Below are 15593 nucleotides of genomic sequence, written 5' to 3'. Positions count from 1 at the left end.
TACACTTACAGCTCTGGGCAGGGTTCCCTATACTGTATCTTGCATTGCCTCACGGATGTAAAAATATGCCACTTCATCTGAGAGCTATGTAATCCACACAGACAGCAATCAGCTATAAACAGGGAGCATCCCTCCTCCTGCTGTACTTCACTGCAGAAGTAGGCAGCAAAGAGCGCACATCTGTACCCTCCAAAATGTATTTCTTTATGCAGCTGCTTCTATAGATAACAGCTGACATACAGTGAAAGGGTATTGGGTTACATTCCGACAGGTTCATAGAGAACAGAGAAACTAGGCAACCTATCCCCTGTATATATTCGTAAATTTAATCTTATCTTTATGAAAAGTGCCTCTGATCTCTATAAAAGGCAATATGGCTTCCGATGTACTGAGGATGAAGACGTGACATGACATTAAGTAGTTAGTGCACTCCTTAAATTATTACATTATACATGGAAGAGACTTCCAGGAAATTATCTGCAGCTACAAAAGTTCCTCTTCCCATTGCCAGGTCCTACGAATGACTCGCCTCTCACACCGCATTTTAGCTTGCAGGCAGATAGTTAAGGACTGTTCTAAGTGGATTTCTCTCTCTTGGAGCCGGTTAGACAGACTAGATTGGAAACAAATGTTGAAACTATTGCCATGATAACCCTAAGATAATCTTATTTTCTGCACAAGACCAGCCCCAGGCTTTAGAAAAAGGACTTTCCTTCACCTCCCCACACTTTGCACTAACTAGCCCTATGCTGAAGGAGATGCTACCCCTCCCCCACATTGAGATCCACTAAAGAATTTAAGATAGTCCAAGTGGAAGGTGAGAGGAGATCATAGCATTCCCCCCCGAGTCAGTTCTTCTGTTCTGCCCATCCATATCTCACGGACTAGACACACACATCTTAGGACCGGAGAATCAACAAAATTACCCCAAAACTGCAGTGCCACGAGAGAGACTAAGTAAATTCCTTCAGCCAGTGAGAGGCCCGCTCCTCATACAGTAAATCGCTGGGACTGCAGAGGAGCCACATAACCGACACTAAACATGGAAAAAGAGCACTTTCCTCAGACACCAAAAGCATCACCTTTACTTCCCCTTTGCCACCTTAGGAGCCTGAGCAGTGAAACGTCTCACATTGCTCTCAAAGTCAGACCTATCCTACGGTGAAGCACCTGACTACCTTAGAAATCACCCCACCAGCCACCCTCCCTTTCTACCAAGATCCTGTGAAAAGAAGCAAAGTCCAAAGGACAACACGAACAATTTAGACACAAAACCACCCATGCAAATGACAGAGCCAAGCCACAGAACCATCTAGGCCCCATTTGTGTAATTCTAGGGAGCAACGTGATGTAAAATATTATGCTGATGAAGTGCTACCTAATCAACAGTCTATTCACATCAGTACAGGGACATCATCCCTGTCTATTGCAGTTCACACGCAGTGCTGTCCAACTGTATAAAGGTGTTTCTTTGTTTTGAGAATCCCACACACACACCACATGGTATCATGCAGGCAGTCCTCAAGTGGCCAAATAAAGTTTGTGACCTGGGACTTTATAGCTATTCCATGTTAATCTGCACACTGAGCATATATCCAGCTAATGCCCCATGTATCGATCACTAGGTTATTGACTGGTGTGGCTATTAGGGGTGAAATGCACAAACTCCTGACCGCACAGTTGAAGTTTTGTGCACTTTCACTTGTACCTGCACAAGTCTCTCTCTCTCTCTCTCTTTTTTTTTTTTTTTTTAAAGTCAGTCTTACCACAAAGAAAGAGTAATCGCACATCTTGAAGAGAAACTCACGTCACTGGGCCCAGGAACATACAGTAGCTAATGTTGAATGCATTTATGTTAGTGCTAACTGCAATGCAAACATGGCAAGAACTTTTCACAAACAAGTACTGCAAAAACAGGAAGTGAATGGGAAAACTTCAGTGTTTGGAAACAGCACAGTGTTTGCAGAGTTTTTTCCTACAAATGCAGAAACAGTCTGGTGATCTGAAAGCTGAGCACAACAGGAGTCTCAGATCAGTAACAAGCGTCACGACACCACCTTACAAGACCTATAGGTACAGACAGAAAAACGCACAGACAAGTTTATTTCCCTCACCTCTGCAGAGATAATTTGACAGGCAAAGAAAAAAAAACCAGCCTTTACAAAAATTCCATTATTAAACCTAGACAACGCAATAAAACACACCGCATCTTTATCTTAGCCTTCAAATGATGGAGGAAAAAATGGGTATGATAAATTCGTGGGTTGCCTGTATTTTCTAATTTAAATACAAAAAGAATTAAAAACCGAGGCCAAAAGTTCATTAACAAGGGAACACATATACAGACACAGGCCCCATCACATCAGAAGGCCATATTTACACCATGGTAAGAACCTATGCTGTATTTAAGCCCCTACAAATCTTTTTACACAGATCATTTGAAGGTTCTTGAATAACCATCAACTCAAAGACCTCTATTTTCACATAAAGAGGGTGCTGACCTGATCTCTAACTGCCAGCCATTTTGTTTAATTTGCTTCATGCTGTATGCTTTTTTATTTTATTTATTTATTTTAATAAAGGCCATACAGCATCAATAGAACCAGAAAACTGCATGGCAGAGTGGGCTGTCCTTGTGGGGCATAGATGAGGCAGGACCCGTTAGGAATGAATGCAAACACAGACCAGATCCTCAGCTAGCGCACATCTGTCCACTGGAACACTGCCAGTTTACACCAATTGAGAATCTGTCCTGTAATCTTCACTTAGCCAGATGGGCATCAGCTAGGAGCTCAGTATTTCTCCCTAGTCTTTTTGTATCCAATAGAGACCAGTTTACACACAGTCAACCCCCATCCGCCATTGGTTGGCTTCACCATATTTAAAAATGTGTTAGCCTGAAAGACAGTTCAACCCTAGATACTGCTCTGATGGGAACAGGAGGAATGGCTTGCTGTAGATTAGACAAAACCACTTTGAGCAAGGCCAGAGATAAAGGACATCCAGAGAAAGCAATTATTAATCAGGTGCTTAACATGCCAGTAGATAAACACGAGAATAAGGAGGCAGTCTCACCATTAGGGTTTGTAGACAAACCCTGTGCTCTAAGACCACAAGCATTACCACTCCTCTTACCTTCAACGGTTAGTACAAAACTGTACATACAGCAAAGAGTATTTCATTTGAATTTCAACTTGTTACTTTTCTACAGTTGATGAAGCATGAAACAAATCACCCAAAATGCATTTTGTAACTCTAGCAAATGTGTTTCCCATCAAAATGGGAGACTCTTTGGCTGCATCTGCATTTTCATCTTCAGCAGAAGAGTTCTGTTCCAGCGGATGTTTTAAATTTTTCTCAATGGTCACATTATTTGGTTGGAAACCAGATATGTTCTTTGGTGCCAGGACTCTGCACAAACCATTTGCTCCTCTGGGAGAGGAGGAAGAGTCTGCATTGTACTTCTGGAAACCATGTTACTCTCTATTTCAAAGTGAAAGATAAATTAGAGAATTTGAGAGTGAGAAAGAACCCTGAAGAGTAGGACCGAGTGGGGGAGGGGGGGAGGAGAAGAGAGGGAACAACCAATAATAGAAAGATTTAATACTTTGCACCCACACAGCACCTTTCATCAAAACCCCTCATTTCCACACACTGGGAGAGGAAACTTGCTGCTTGTATTTCATAATACAGCTCAAAGCAATACTGTTCCAGAGCAGTTCATTAGTCATCCTTTGTTTACTCCTGAGGGAATTCTGTGACAAAAAATTAAGAATTCTGCACCAAAAAATTAAAAATTCTGCATATTTTTGTCAACACACCACAATATAATCACACCATATTCAATTATTTTGGTAATGTATACCTATCAGCAAGTACGTCTAATAATACAGACAACAAAAAAGATTCAGGAAATGTTTGACAAATAGATTCCTTATTAAGCATATTAGCACATCTATATGGCTCCATAGCAAGCGAGAAGAACAGAGGTTCACATGCACGCCCAGCCCTGCCCTCCTGATCCAGACAGGGGGCAAGCAGGCCTACCCCACCAGGATCCAAGTGTGGAGGGGCTCCAGGTGTAGGGGGAGAGGGTTCTGTTTGGGGAAATCTGGGTTCAGGTGGCTCTGTTGGGGGTTCCAAGTGCGAGGGCAATGGGATTCTGGCGTGGGGGAGAAGGTGACTAGGGCTCAGCAGGGATCTCAGTGGGGGGTCTGGGTGCTGGGAGAGTGGGGCTTGATGGATGGGGGTCTGGGTGCAGGTCGTTGGGACTCAGTGGAATGGGGGTCCTGGTGCTGGGGAAGGTGATGTACGGGGGTTGGGCAGATCAGGGGCAGCTCCCTATGCAGTGACCCCCCTCTCCCCACAGCTGGAAAACAATGGAGGCAGGAAGTGGGACGAATGGGTGCAGAGCTTCCTGCAACTGGGGAAGGTTACCAGAGGTGAGTCTGACTCAACCCCAGCCCCAGAAGCAGCCCGTGCAGGGGAAGAGGCAGTCCCATTCCCCTGCCCCCAGCCCAGCCCGGACTAGCAGCTGGAGCCTGGCAAACAGTAAGAGCCACCAGCCGGCAAGTTCTCAACCCGGCCCCTCCTCAACAGTGCGCAAGAGGGACAGAGTGTGCTAAGGCCCACACCCCGCGAGGCAGTGATTTACATCACCCCCGACTGCTCCCCATGCCCAAACCTCTTCTCTCTTCTGCATTAGTCTGAGTTGAGGTATTATTCTCTGTGAAGCCTTGGTACCTATTTGAAGGAGTCACTTTGTACTGCCTGGTCAATCTGTGAACATTTGACTGCTCAGTGGTCAACAAAAGCCACTAAACTCACTTAAAGGCCACTGAACAGGCCACACCTGGTAACAATTTCTGGTCCCCACAATCTTGGGTTGGTCTCGATTACAAGTTGGAAGCCCCCAAGTCTCATTCCTAATCCCGAGTCATCTAGTTCCCCCCAAATATCAGAATGTTTATGATAAACTACAAAAGGAATTGCTGTCACACTCTGGGGGGGATTGCTAGGGTATTTGGGGGAAGTTCCCCCCCCCCCTTTCTTTTCCAGAGCCAAAATGTTGAGTAACTCCACTCTAGGTGGTAGAGAAAATACTGCAGCTAGAACCAGAGCATCTGTGGAACCACTATATCCAAGGAAACAATTTAGTCACAATTCTCAGCCAGTGCCATCAAATGCCCACACCAGGCACACTAAAAGTCTACGCACAGAAAACTTCCTTTGTACAGCATCTGATGAAGTGAGCTGTAGCTCACGAAAGCTTATGCTCAAATAAATTTGTTAGTCTCTAAGGTGCCACAAGTACTCCTTTTCTTTGTACAGCAATGTACCTAAGCTGCCAAGAACCACCCCAATCAGAGGTTCCCGATGCTCAGCTAGTATATCTTTACATAGCCCCAGTGAAGTCAATGGAGCTACATCAATTTATACCAGCTAAGGATCTGGCTCTTAGATGTATTATTTAAGAGTCCACACAATCTTTTACATCTTGTATCCTGCCCTCTTACTTTTACATGTAGTAAAGAGCAAGCACAACGTTTTGAGACTCCTCTGTAAACATATTCTTCCCAAGTCATTCCTAGGTTCAACACACCAACCTCTAACATTTGTGTTTTACACGCAGAGAAAAAAGCGCCAATCCTTTTGCAAAGATGGTGCCCAATACCCTGTTCCTATAATAATGAAGCAAGATCTCCCTCATAAAAAAGGAGCTATTGAAAAGGTTCAGTGTAGTCAAAGTGTCACTGACCTATTGTCTGGGTCTGGAATCAATCCTGACAACCTCTGAAGCAAGAGTATGCCTGTACGTTGTCAGAATGGGCTATTAAGAGAAAATACACCATTATTTTAAGCAAGAAAACAGTAAATGCTCACAAAAATTATCAGAATTGTCTCTCTGCACATGCAATTACCTGATTTACATGTTCAATTGCAGGAACTATAAACACAAATTAGGCAAGCACTCTGCACATGCAATTGCCTGCCAAAACTCTGGCCCACAAAATGTACATATAATAAATAAAGACACTGCGTGCATATACTCTATATATGGATATGTATGACTGACTATACTATAAGTCTTTACAACAGAGGGAAAAAATAATTTAAAAATTCCTGTAGTTGTTTGTCATAAATTTAGATTTTGTTAAGAGTTTATAAGAAAAATAAATGCAATCTTGGTATTCCCTGAAATAAACAAATAATCTTTAGTGTAACTAAATCTCAACTTTCTTCAGGTAACGTTTACAGTGTCATCTGTGATGTCTTAGAGTAAACAAAATTTTACAAACACTAATTCACCAAAAAATTTTCATGGTTTTAAAATTTCAAAAGAAAAACATTTTGTTTTGTTCTGATAATTTCAACATCTCTGAAGTGCTAGAAACCCAGGCAGCGGAAACCCTTTTATTGCCAACTGTTCAAAAATCCTGAGTTTGGCCCCAAAAATTCAAGAGATTGGCTTAAATGTCATGAGTTTTAAAAAATAATAATATATTTGAGGTTCTTTATTGATCTGCCTTCTGGTTTCTAGGTTCATGTTTTTAAGCTTTTCTCCACCCCTACAAGAGCTAGGAATTTACTTTCCAGAGAATCTCATCAATCTCTTAATTCCAGCAGCTGTGTTTTAAGGAAAACATCTTATCGTGAGGCTCATGATAAAACTGCAAGAGCTGGCAATACTGGAAGCACTGGGCAAGGGCGTGAGAACCAGAAAGGGACCCTACCATGCTAGTTTCATTGTCCAAGCTGATTGAAATGCAAAAAGCAAACAGCATCAGTGGAAAAGCCAATTAGATGTTTAGACTTGGCCGTAATGCAAAGGCACTGGGGAGGGGGGAGAATGGACGGACCTTTCCCCACTTTGTGCATCCCATGCAAGGGCCAAACACAAGAGCAGTCCCTGAGCATGGAGGCTGCTCCCACAAAGGAAGCAGGATCCTGGCCCTACCCCACTCATTTCACACTAGACAGCAAAAGGATGGATGCAAGCTTGGAATAGAGCAGGCTGTATCATCCTCCCAGGGAGCTGGGAGTTGCACCTTTAGAGGCACAATCCATGCACAAGCTGCCCCTTGGGGCAACATGCCTAAATGTCACCATCAGGCCTTTAAAATGCTGTCAGCGCTGACAATGCATGAGCTCTAAAACGTAACGGGAGTGAAAGTGGCGAGGACACGTTTTACACGCATAAATGCATGGGCAAGTAAAGATTTTTAATTGGCAGTACACTCGGATGGCATGATACAAAGGGAGAGAAGTGAAAGCAGCGGTGAGGCTGAAGCTGGCAGGATGCTTTCGGGAACTTTGAATGAGGAGGATGGGCTTGCAATAGCACATTCTGACCCAGGGTGGTTTAGGGAGACACCAGATCCCATTTCACTGAATCACAGACACAGGTTCAACAGATCAGTTCTTCTCTCTCCTTTCTTTCTTCCCCTCAAGACACAGCAAATCATAGCAAGGCTCATTGGGAGATTTTTCCCTTCCTCTTGCGCTCTCTGTCCCCACATTTTTATTTGCTTAGGTTTGAGAACGGATCAAAAAAAAAAAAATCTATCTCACTGCTTTGTAGTTCTGTTCATTACCCTTGTACCACAATCCTGTTTAACAAATATGAATACATTTCAACAAATCATGCATATGCCCCAGCAGCGCTGGCCCTGCTGCAGTGGGCTCAGCGGTTCATGAAAAGGGTCACTATAGTCAGCACTGGCAGAGCATAGTACTCTGCAGGAGCCCACGGAACAGAGGCTGCGATGAGCCCCGGCACAGGGGTGGTCATTTCTTGTGCTTTCTTCCCAGCTTGCTACACGTGAGGAGGGCTAGCCACAGTCACACCCTCAATCTATGCCCTGCCAAAAGAAAGATGATCTCACAATCCCTTGAGGACCTTCTCCTCCAAGGTGCTGAGAACCCTCAATTCCCACTGCAGAACCAGACTTCTACTCAGTACACAAGGCAACCTGCAAGCTTCCTCCTGGGACCTGTCATTATGTAATGGTTAGCACTGCATCTTTCCTCCAATGATAAATAAGATACATAAAACAGAATGGAATTTATGAGTGCCTTTCTCATGCATGTCCATGAAAATGTAAAATGTACAAATGAGGATTTTTATGCTACTGGTATTAAAAGAGTTCTCATCCTACTGAAAAAAATATGGCTTCCGGTTGGGAATTGTATTCAAGTTCTATGACCATGGCAGCACTGGATACATAGATACCTTGTTTTTTTACTCTTTTGAAGATAATCCCTAAAGCAATGTCTGATGGAGGTGAAACAACTTTAAAGAAATAAACTATGTTAATTTTTTAACACAAAGTTTGGCTAAGATAGTAATAAAAATGGCCTGTCATTTACAGCAGAATAACATCTAACAAATCATTTACAATCTGCAGGACAGCTGGATTTTTGCTTTTCAATGCAGATTATATGTTATTAGTAAAATATAGAAGGAACAACACTTTGGGTACGATTTGCAAAAACCTCCACAATACCAATTGTTATGTACACATTCTAGAATTAATTTTTTTAAGGAGCTTGATGAAACTATTCTGATGGCTGATACAGGGCTTAATCATATCGTATGACAAAGAGAACACACCATCATATGCACACATGGACAAACATATGCATTACACATTTATGTATAACAAAGGAGAGCATTAATTGGACATATGAAATATTTTGACTTGTTGCTGTCAGACACATTATTCCATAATGAAAATTTAATATAGTATTTCATTTTTATGGTGCACTAGAAAATTATTCTCTTAAATTTATTCCTGATTCCATATCTGTCCTGATGCAGGGGCCAAGCTTGCCTTACTTATGTTGGCAGAGTCCCATTGATATCAGCGGACTTACAGATTTTGGAACATGAGGAGGAGTTAGGCACTTTCCTACACAGATACTGGAACTAGGGGTGCTACAGCACCCCCCGGCTTGAAGTGCTTTCCATCATATACAGGATTACAGTTTGGTTCAGTGACTCTCAGCACCCCCACTATACAAATTGTTCCAGTACCACCGTTTATTTGGCTTATCAAGTAACTGTTTACTTTATTTTTATTATTACTTTAATTAGAAATTGGGGAACCTGATGGTGTTTGGATTTCAGGAACCCTCTAAATGTGGTTCTGTTTTTAAGCCTATTGTGAAACTTTCGAGTTCTGCATAACATTTCCCCCTTGATCAAATTGTTTTTCCAAGGGAAATTTAGTTTTTAAAACCATGTTTTTCTAACTAAATGGGAGCCTGTGCTCAAGAAAACAAAGATTCTAACTTGATAGCAATTCTTCCCTTGGTTTTAAGGCAACAGAGGAAAGAAAAGTTCAAAAAACATGCAACCTCACAATAGCTTCCATTTGGTCTTGAAAAATGAATTCAAATCTCTGTTTCCCCTTTCCTAATTTCAAGCAAATTTTCCTGTATCTGCTTCTTTTATTTTCAATCACATATAAACACCTATCTAAGGGGTGAATGTATATGCAATTCATCAGCTCCCTGGGTGACTATAACTTCCATTCTTTTTTTAAATATATTTCTTTACCACAAACTGGTGCCCCCACAGAACAACTCTGAATTCACTTCAGGATTATTTCCAGTTTTGAATCCGATTGGTTATGTTCCATTATATCCAAGCTCCCTGTAAAAGTGAAACTAAAAATAAGTAAGAAATGTATATATATAAAAAAAAAGCTAATTTTTCCCTTAAGGAACTGGATGTTAATGAGTAATTTCATGCTTGCAATTATGCCTTGTCTTCCCAGATGGAGTTACTAGGAGTATGTCATACCACAATAGTGAAAATGAACGGCTTACTTCATCCTCCCCTTTTTTCCTGTATGCGTGTATGTTACACAAACTCCAGGGACTAAAAACCAATTGCACTCAGTGTAAGGTTTGCCAGATTATACTCCAAGTGAAGGAAGAAACTGAATGAAAGGGAAGAGGCAGAAGGAAAAAAAGAAGACACACAAAACGGGCAAAGCAGGAAACGGAAAGATTCTACAGAAGCCCAGTTAAGGCAGGCACCTGAAAACTATTGAAAATGTCATTTTCATCTTTGTAGTCAAAATAGTCAATTATCGTTCTCCTCATAACAATTTAAAGAAAAGAAATTAAATTGGATTTTATTATCATTGATCTTTTTTATTACAATCATTGCCACTAACCAAATAATCCCTAAACAAAGGCAGACCCTATTTAAAAAAAACAGAAAGAATATTAGCAAATGCACTGTCATTTAGAGTTCGATAAATGTTTATAAAGCAAACAAACATCATTACTCCCAAAGGGAGAAAGTCAGATTTGTCCTCAAGCAAGTTGTTATCTGGTAAATGAAGTTTGTAAAATAGTAAAATGTCCTATTGGCACTGAAAGATTTAGAAAACAAACAAACAAACAAAACAAAAAACCCTAGTTAGAAAGCTGACTGATATTAAAAAAAAAAAAAAAAAAAATCCCTGCACAGCAGCAGTATAGCCTACACAGGATGTATGTGTATTCATGCAACTATGCCATGTATAAAGCAAATTGTCTGAAGAGAAATGAGAAACGAAACAAACAATGGAAATAAAATACAGATCAGGCAAAATCCCAACATCCACAGGAAGAAGGGTTTCGTCTACCCTACAGATGCTACAGCAGCACAGCTCCAGCACCGCAGCTGTGCCATTGCAGCACCATAATATAGACACTTCCTACAGAGACAGAATGGTTTTTTCCATCATGGTAGTTAATCCAGACCACCAAAAGGTGGTTTCTTCCATCAGCCTAGGCACCACTACACTGGGAGTTAAGTCAACCTAACTGGAGCACTCAAAGGTGCAAATTTTTCACACCTCCCAAGTGACACTGATAGCTAAGTCAATTTAATTTCTCGGTGTAGATCAGAGTTAAGAGGGGTCTCTCCACTGTAGAACAGAGCAAAGTTTTCATGCCTTTAGGTTGGTGCCCATGCCAACAATTTACCATAAAATTAACATAAAGCGATTCCTATTTTTACTTTACACAGGCTAATTATAATTGAAACATTTACTGTTCACAGCACTGAAAAAAATTTATCATGTGATTTTTGTAAAGGTTGTGAATTCTGTTTCACTAAAACAAGATGGCCTGAATACTTCTCTCTTTATTTCCCTACTTAATGGATTCAACAAGGAAAGCTGTCTTCTCAGAGCCAGAATGTATATTTTCCTAATTAAACAATGGAAATAGTCACCTATCTTAACAAAACAACAGATCCATGTAGAAATGTGTATAATAAACCAGGAACAGTGTCTATCAGAGGTACAAACAACAGATGGACAATCCAGATGCAAAATAACCCAACGTCTGGACTTGAATTGGTTAACAAATAAAAGTTTGTGGAGGTGGATTTCAGTCACATATGTCCCAGGCGATAACAAAGAGAATATCAAATGTCTGTGACTAACAAATATTTTATCCATACCATTTATGTGCAGACCTGGCTAGATCAAGGTTTAATATTTTAGCTACCCCCAAAACTTTTGCTTTCAAATGCAAAATAAGGTGAGGTTATTTCCCGGTTCAATTTTATTCCTCTTATATAGGATGCGTTAAAACTCATCATGCCACAGGAGTTGCACAGTGATGACGGGAAGATTAATTAGGGAATGTTTGTAGAGCACCTTGAACATGGAAAGCTGTAAGTGTGAAACTAGGCCTGTTTTCAGATGTGCGGAGTGCCCACAATGGTGCCTCCTTCAGTGGAGCCTACAGATGGCTCAGCAGCTCTGTGGGGAAAAAAAAAAAAAAAAAATCGAGCCACTTCTATTTAGATACCTAAGTATGGATTTAAGTGCCTAATTTTAGGCACTCAATACGTTTTCCATTTCTACCTTATCTTGAAACCAACAGTGATATCTGTTTGAATTATTCACACCTGGCTTTTTACAAAAATAAATTTAAACATCCAAGATCAAATGTCTAAAAACATGATTGAATATAGATCCACACATTCAGGCAACAAGTACATAACTTTGGGGCATATTCTGCTCCCCTTACTTGCCTAAGTAGTCCCTTGGAAATAAATGAGGCTACCTGCATGCATACATAAGGCGAGCAGGACTTAGCCCTAAACATACTGTATTTACTTAGTGAACTGGCACTGAGAAATGATAATTACAGGTGCAAGACCTAGCACAAATAAGCACCACTCAACAAAATGGAGCTCCCACGGAAAACAATGAGACCAGCAGCAACAAGAGACATTGGTGCATGGAATGATAGAGTAATTTAGTATATCTCTGTTAATTATGCGTCTTAATGAAACAGGATGAGAGAAAACCACGTATTAATTTGAGAACTAGCATAAAGTGAATGGGAAATTCTTTCAGAAAGTACTATCCTGGTGTCTGAAACAGAGTTAAAACCTTGCCAGAAAGAAAGAGGTAGCGCTCTCTTCGCGAACATAAAAATTAATCTCTGATGTATTTTTATTTTCTGGGTTTTTTTAATATATTAAGCACAAATATGACTACCCATATCAATATCTGGTATTGCACGTCTTTTCTCCTTTTCAGATAGCATGGCCACTGCAAAGAAAATGCCTTTCGCTATTAGTATTCAACTTCCGCTCTGCCCTCAAAGTATCTTCACAGAATGATGCAGAACCCAAACTTGTTCTATACCCAGGTTTCCTTTGGGGAAATTCTCCTTTAATGCTTCCTTGCCTATTGCTTCTTTCCTACCAGTAGCTCAGGGAGAGGTTAATATTCTTCTGGGCATGTGAACATCCTGGATAGCTCAATGGAACAGCAGAAGATGGCATAGTGGCAGCATGTTAGGTATGAAAAAGAACCACATCAGGCCCTTCAGGACGGGAAGATGGTCTACCTACAGATACCCCTGTGGATGATCCCACTTGAGATACTGTGTGTGTGTCAGAATACTGTGTTAAAGAGGCCTTGAACATTTACATGTGTGCTGTTCTCATATAAAGTTAGATCCATGTTTAATCTTCAAATACACCACTGACTGAAGGAAACTCATCCAAATAGACCACTGATGGACACCCATATAAAGACTAATTCCCAGGCCCATATTACATTGTGAGTTTCCTATGTTAAACCAATGTACCTGTTCTATTCTACAGAAGATCCACTGAGAAAAATAAGGTATTTACACACAAATCAAAAAGCCAGAATTAAACCACTATCTACCTAAAGTCTTATAGGACTGTAAATACGTGTGTAAACTTGTTAAATTTCATTGGTTCATACTGCTGCACAAATGCCACGGGAGCCTTTAAATGTATTGATACCACGTTTAATACATGTGTAATTTTTTTTTATTATTTGTATACACACACTCTCCATATTTTTAAGGCTAGTACATATTGCTATATGTACCCTTTGTATTGGTAATATTTGCTTACAACTTGGTTTTCTACATTGTCCTCAATGAGGGAGAGAAAACCCTAAAGGAGACCACCATATTTCAATGTCAGCTTCTGGATAGGATAAGCGACCACCAAAATCAGAACCAACAACAAGGCCTAGACCAAGACAGCATATTCATGGTCCATACCGAAACTATCTGGTTTCAAAATTAAAAGCATCCTGTCTCCCTCCTCCCTACCTTCAACCTTGCCAATACGTCAAATGGCATTTGCAGATTTTAGTTTAGATATTGTTAAAATATCCTAATTTCACATCACTATCACATTCCCAAGAAACAAAACCATAAAAATATCACACAAAGAATAAAAATGAGATTTGCCTTTAAAATGCAATACAATTACAAGTTAGCGAATACTATTTATGGTTGCAAAAAAAATAAAAAATATCCCAACAGGGTTTTGGACGTTGGGGTTCATTCACACATGTGCGCCCGCACACACACACACACGGATAGGGAGGAACAGATTCTTTAATTTTTCATTTTCCAGTCCTGCACAAAGAGAATATTTATTTTCCATCAGTTACTATACGTACTTACTTTTGTTTTCACTTTTTTAGTTCAATGAGATTTGCTTTAGTAAAGTTCCCCCCCCATGTTATCATAGAACAAAATTATGAATGTAGGCAACTGGGGTTTAAAAAAAAAAATGAAGGTAGACCTGTGGTTGAACCCTTCTTCCAACATAGCAAGCTTCAGACTAGCCTTGCATTTTTGAAAGCAATATACAATTCTGGTTATACCTTACACACATTCAGGCAATTACTTTAAAAAGCCTAACACAGGTATCACCAAGCCCTCTACAGCAGGCAGGCTTTTCTAGATTTCCTAACCATCCCCGAGATGTAACTTCAACAACAACACTGATTTTCTCGCAGACTGTAGGTGGACATAAAATCGAGCTGCCCGTGTTGACGAAGGGGCATACCCAACAGCAGTCTGACAACAGGGCTGCCTTGCGTTACAGAGAAAGCAGAGCCAAGGCACGAAGACCAGCAGCGGGGGGCTAGCTCTGCGCTGCAGGACAGGAGCGCGTCCTGCTCTCCGAGGAAGATGCGGAGCCGTGTGCGGACACGGTACTTACCGTAGCGGAGGCTAAGCTGTTATCCGCCAGGGTTACATGATGAGGCTCCCACCTCCTCAAAAATTTGGAGGTGAGGATCTTGCTAAGAAATGTCCGGGGGTGCCGGATGACACAGACCTGGATGTCCCCCTCTTGCAGCAGTTTATACCTCATGCCATTGCAGTGCAGAAGGGGTCGCCTGCAACGAGCAGCACCCATTTTACTCCCCTCCGTAGCAGACATTTCACCCAGCAGCGGCTTGCTCTCCTCGATCTGGCGGCGATCGCTGCCCCCGCCCGAGCCGCCGGTAAAATCCATTGCCGCTTGGGGACCGCCTTTTTTTTTAAAAAAAAAGGGTTTTTTAAAAAAATAATAATAATAATAATAATAATAAAAAGCCCCCCCTCCCAAAAAAAAAGCCGCCTGGCCGGGGGGGGGAGCGTGAGGGAAAACTGTCCGAGAGGATGGGGGGGGAGGGAACGAGCCACCCCCCAAAAAGGGAAGGAAGCAACTTAAAAAAAAAAAAAAATTCCTGATTTCAGCGACAACCCGCGCGCCTCTGGCCTCTGGGCAGCGCCGTCCCGGCGTCCTCCGGCGGCTTCACTGCGCCGGATCCATGCTCCCGCGGAGCGCGCCCAGCGGGGCGCGGGGGGCGGCCGCACGGGGCAGCTGGCCGCGCGCGCGGAGCGGCGGGGAACCCGCCCGGGCGGGGGGGCGGGGAGGGCGCGCGGGTCTCTGCCCCGGACCCCCGGGGCTGCGCGCGTGCGGGGGGGCGCGTGCAGCCGGCGCGGAGCGTGGGCATGTGGCTGTGGCGGCCGGAGAGGAGCGGAGTGGCTCCGCCGACAGACTGGGGCAGCGGCAGCCGCAGCCGCTCACAGGGCGGCTCTGATTGGTCTCCTCGAGGTCATGTGTGGGGCCCCCTCTGACGTCAATGGCCGCCGCAGATTGCGGTGCCGTGCGCTGCCTGCTCCAGGCGGCCCGGGGTGCAAAGGACTGGGGGGGGGGGGCACGTGCCAAGCGGCGGCGGGGGGCAGTGCGCGCGCGCTGCCCCCCCCCAGAGCGGAGCCCCGGCGTGGGGGCTGGCTGCAGAGCG

General features: G+C 42.5%; 1 protein-coding gene across 2 annotated transcripts in view; it reads right to left on the bottom strand.

Annotated features, from left to right (window-relative positions):
• Nucleotides 1–14856, bottom strand: part of CMIP (c-Maf inducing protein) — a 170356-nt gene extending 155500 nt beyond the window's left edge. For both annotated transcript variants that reach the window (XM_084644733.1, XM_084644734.1), the window contains exon 1: nucleotides 14522–14856. In XM_084644733.1, coding sequence (XP_084500859.1) covers nucleotides 14522–14818 — 297 coding nt within the window. In that variant the 5' untranslated portion in view covers nucleotides 14819–14856. The remainder of the gene's footprint in view (nucleotides 1–14521) is intronic.
• Between the last annotated feature and the right edge of the window lie 737 nt (nucleotides 14857–15593).

This window comes from Lepidochelys olivacea, assembly GCF_965140295.1.
Source record: "Lepidochelys olivacea isolate rLepOli2 genome assembly, chromosome: 12".
Classification (NCBI taxonomy): domain Eukaryota; kingdom Metazoa; phylum Chordata; order Testudines; family Cheloniidae; genus Lepidochelys; species Lepidochelys olivacea.
The sequence above is the reverse complement of the archived record's forward strand: the minus strand, read 5'-3'. Positions and strand labels throughout refer to the sequence as shown.